Genomic DNA, 4,504 nt, shown 5'->3' on the forward strand with positions numbered 1-4,504 from the left:
GAACAGGGTCTAACTCAATTCTGCAATCTCATTATTTAGCCTAGTACCCAGCACATAGGTGATGCATTGTCATCCATTTATGATATTAATACAGTTCTATTCAGTGAGTTTTCAACAAATATAAATTGGTTACCTCTTTATGGGCTACCTCTATAGTCTACCTCCATGGGGATATGATAGTGCATACGGTCGCATGCCATATTTACAATCTGGTGGACCACAGTTACAAATCAGTGTGATAAACCTTGCCCATGGGTAAACATGGGATCTTATGGGAACATCTTAGGAGGACACTTCACTAGGTTGGATAAGTGAATGTAAAGATTTCCAGAGAAAGTGATATTTAAACTAAGAGCTGGAGGAAATTGGTAAGCAGGGAGAATGGGTTAGGGATCTGGTGGAAGAGGAAGAGCATTCCTAGCAGAAGGAAGAGGAAAGATAGAAATATTGTAGATCTGCGATTTGTTCAGTCTGAGTTTGGTTGAAGGGTATAACTGGGAGACAGAGGAGAGTAATAGGAGTATGAAGAGGGAAGAAATTAAGAAAAAATGTTTAATCAATGTTGAAGGAATCATTTAAAAAATGAATATATCAAACAATACAATTCATTGTGAATTTTTGAGATGATTAATTTAGAGTATAAATTCTTGACCATTTTATCTTACAGACATAATTTATTTAATTCAAAAGTAAAGATGGATTTCAACCTGATAATATTAGTGACTTCATATTCATATGCATATTTATTATATATCCACTTCATTACAATTCTACAGTCTGCACCATACTTATCATTAGGAACATTTACCTTATAATAAATGGGCTTCATTAGTAGTGGTTTGAGGCATTATTATTTATTCATCTATGAAGGTTATAAAGCATCTATTAATTCATTTATCCAGGAATGATTACTTTAAATCCCGAATACTTTCTTATTCTTCTAATGAGGCAGAAAATAGCGTATTTTTTCTATTATTTTAATACTTGGTTTTAACTTTTAAATGAAGGCCAAAATCAATTAAATTAGTTAATTTGATCAATCAGTTTATAAATTTGGCAGGACACAATAGTTTTGAGTAAAAGGACTGCATGACAGTGCATACCAAAACCCCGTTTTAAGTCTCAGTCCTTTGGCAAATATATTATGTTCTTTCATTGGTCCATTAGGCTCTCTCTGCTTCATGTAGTGCAACCTCAAAATTGGTATGACATAGTCTATGGATGTAGCTTATAAGGATCAATGATTTAAACATAATTTGTAATGCTCCAAAAATAATGTATTAATTTACAACCATATCTGAAATTCGATGGTTTTTTGGGTGGTTTGAAGAAAAGGAACTATTAGTAGGCATTTAACTTTTAAAAAAATATTAAAATCTGTATATCGACTGCTAATGGATAAAGTCTTCTGTAATATTGTTATGATAATTGAAGCACACTACTTTGTGCCACAATACACCCTTTTCTCTTTTGTACTTCATAAATCAATGATTCTTTATGTTTCTGAACACAAAAGTACGCCCCAGGGTAGAAGAAAGATTTCTCTTTTGCATTCCTATTTTCACTCTTTATCACAAGTAATGCTCATTTTGCAGACTGTACCTGTATTTTGTATACATGGAAATTAAAGTGAGCTTAAATTCATATAATTTTTATTTGTGACCTTACTCTTGAGGTTAGAAGACTAATAAAAATATCAGCCACTTTTCTTGCATGATGGAGTTGAAAGGGAAATGGAGAGATTAATGAAGAGACTGATCAGGATTAAAAAGAATGAATAAATCGAGTAAATTTCCTCTCGAGCTCTGTCTCTCCCTCGGTAAACATTTATTAAGCATCTACTATAAAACTAAATATTGTAAAAGCGTCGGAAGGAAACAGTCTTACACTCCTTTATTATTGTGAACTGAAATCAGATTTCAGAGTTTTAAAATTTTTTCAACAATATTCAGTGCATGCAGTCGTAAAATTTGATTCTAAGACAGGTGCGCGCATTTAGCCCTTCACTTAAACTGTATCATAAAGCCACTTCAAGAGATTCATCTTCCCACCCTCACGTAATCTTTTTGCAATCACTGCTCGGAAGCCAAATTAGGAGCCTGACATCTTTGCTATAATCAAAACCTATCCTCCCTTCTCCGCTCCTCCACTCCTTACCTTAATGAGAGTGTAAAAAACTAGTTTTACTGGGGACGGAGGCAAGGAAGAAAGGAAGAGAAGGAAAGGAGGGAGGAAAGGGGGTGGGCATGGACCCAAGGAGGGAGTGAAATGAACGAAGGAGAGCGCTGTCTTTTTTTTCTCGCGTTTGCTCTAGGCGCTCCCTGCCTGCCTCTCCCAGCTGGCCGCCAAGCGGCACCTCTCGCAGGCTCGACCCTCGGTCCCGCCCCCTAGCGTCGGAGCCCGGGAGCCGCGGCAGGAGCCTATCTCTTTAAATGACAGCTGAGGCTCGGGTCCCAGTCCGGGGCTTGACGTCAGTGCCTCCTCCCGGGCTGCCGGGAGTAGTTAGCGCCACCGTCGGCGCTCCGGCCTCGCGGCGCGCTAGCAAGCTGCCGGGGCGGCGAGTTTTCTTTGCTTCGGCCCCTCCTCCCACCCTCCCCGCGGAGAGCCGAGCAGCAGTCCTAGAGCCTCTCGCAAGTCTCTCTCACACTTCTCCGCCTTCGCCCCAAAGGAGCAGCCGCTCCTTCTTGCCTCTCCACTGCCGCCGCCGCACCGGCGGAGCTCCTCTCCCGCGCGTCTCTCCTCTGATGGAGCTTGGGCGCCGCCGACCCCGCAGCTGCCCCGAGCCTTGAGCCGGGCTGCCCCGGCCGGAGGAACGCGCCGCCCTGCCCGAGGGCGCAGAGAACACCCGGAGGGCTGGGGCGCGGGCTCTGGGAACGAGAAAGTGCAGCTCTCTCGGGTCACTGGGCCGGCGGCGGGGGGACTATGGCTCTGAAGGACACGGGCAGCGGCGGCAGCACCATCCTGCCCATTAGCGAGATGGTCTCCTCGTCCAGCTCGCCCGGCGCGTCGGCCGCCGCCGCCCCGGGGCCCTGCGCACCCTCGCCCTTCCCCGAAGTAGTGGAGCTGAATGTGGGCGGCCAGGTCTATGTGACCAAGCACTCGACGCTGCTCAGCGTCCCGGACAGCACTTTGGCTAGCATGTTCTCGCCCTCTAGTCCCCGTGGCGGCGCCCGGCGCCGGGGCGAGCTGCCCAGGGACAGCCGGGCGCGCTTCTTCATCGACCGGGACGGCTTCCTTTTCAGGTATGTGCTGGATTATCTGCGGGACAAGCAGCTCGCGCTGCCGGAGCACTTCCCCGAGAAGGAGCGGCTCCTGCGCGAGGCCGAGTATTTCCAGCTCACCGACTTGGTCAAGCTGCTGTCGCCCAAGGTCATCAAGCAGAACTCGCTCAACGACGAGGGCTGCCAGAGCGACCTGGAGGACAACGTCTCGCAGGGTAGCAGCGACGCGTTGCTGCTGCGCGGGGCGGCGGCCGCCGTGCCCTCGGGCCCGGGAGTGCACGGTGGTGGCGGCGGCAGCGGCGCGCCGGACAAGCGCTCGGGCTTCCTCACGCTGGGCTACCGGGGCTCCTATACCACCGTGCGCGACAACCAGGCAGACGCCAAGTTCCGGCGCGTGGCGCGCATCATGGTGTGCGGGCGCATCGCGCTGGCCAAGGAGGTTTTCGGGGACACGCTCAACGAGAGCCGCGACCCCGACCGGCAGCCGGAGAAGTACACGTCCCGCTTCTACCTCAAGTTCACCTACTTGGAGCAGGCCTTTGATCGCCTGTCCGAGGCCGGCTTCCACATGGTGGCGTGTAACTCCTCGGGCACCGCCGCCTTCGTCAACCAGTACCGCGACGACAAGATCTGGAGCAGCTACACCGAGTACATTTTCTTCCGTAAGTTCGCAGCCCGGGCGTTTCCCCGCACCCCTCGCCCCCTGCTGACCTGCGGCGGGTTTGAGCCCCGCTGGAGGCCCGGCAGGGGTGTCCGGGCCAGGAGCTGGTTAACTCCTTATAGAGAGCGGCCCTCCCTGCACGACTCCCTTTTGCAGTAGACACGATTTACATTTCGCCCCTTCGGATATTTCCGTCTCTACTCCCCCTTTCTAGAACTCAGTAGCACCCAGCTCCCAGCTGTCTTACTTGCTGAACTTTATTGATCTTGCCTTCTCGACCCAGCCCGCTCCCGGATGCTAGGGGCTCCTCTGTTTCGGAGGACAGGGTGGGAGAGACTGGGGCACAGGGCAGGGTGCATAGACCCTCCTCCACCTCTTTGCTTTCGTAGGACTGCTGGGGGTCATTTCATGTGGCCCTCAGAGGGCAGGATGCCATCACAAGGCGTCGCCGCGCACCGCCTGGATCACCTGCTGTTGGTACAGCTGCCGCGCGGTAGCCTCCAGTTACGGGTGGTTTTCTAGAGGGCAGGCGAGAAGCGATGAAGGTGCCCCCAGAGCCCCTCGAGGGGGCGGGGGCATGAGAGCGGCTGTGGGGAAAGGGGACTCCTTGACAATGGAAACC

At 50.2% G+C, this 4,504-nt stretch overlaps 1 protein-coding gene across 1 annotated transcript; it reads left to right on the forward strand.

The window, feature by feature from the left end:
* Positions 1-2,542: 2,542 nt before the first annotated feature.
* On the forward strand, positions 2,543-4,041 carry LOC105537649 (BTB/POZ domain-containing protein KCTD8-like). The gene has a single exon (XM_011977291.1). It carries the CDS (start codon positions 2,923-2,925, stop codon positions 4,039-4,041), a length of 1,119 nt encoding a protein of 372 aa, XP_011832681.1. The 5' UTR covers positions 2,543-2,922.
* The last annotated feature ends 463 nt before the right edge of the window (positions 4,042-4,504 follow it).

Source organism: Mandrillus leucophaeus, unplaced genomic scaffold, assembly GCF_000951045.1.
Source record: "Mandrillus leucophaeus isolate KB7577 unplaced genomic scaffold, Mleu.le_1.0 Scaffold1770, whole genome shotgun sequence".
NCBI lineage: Eukaryota > Metazoa > Chordata > Mammalia > Primates > Cercopithecidae > Mandrillus > Mandrillus leucophaeus.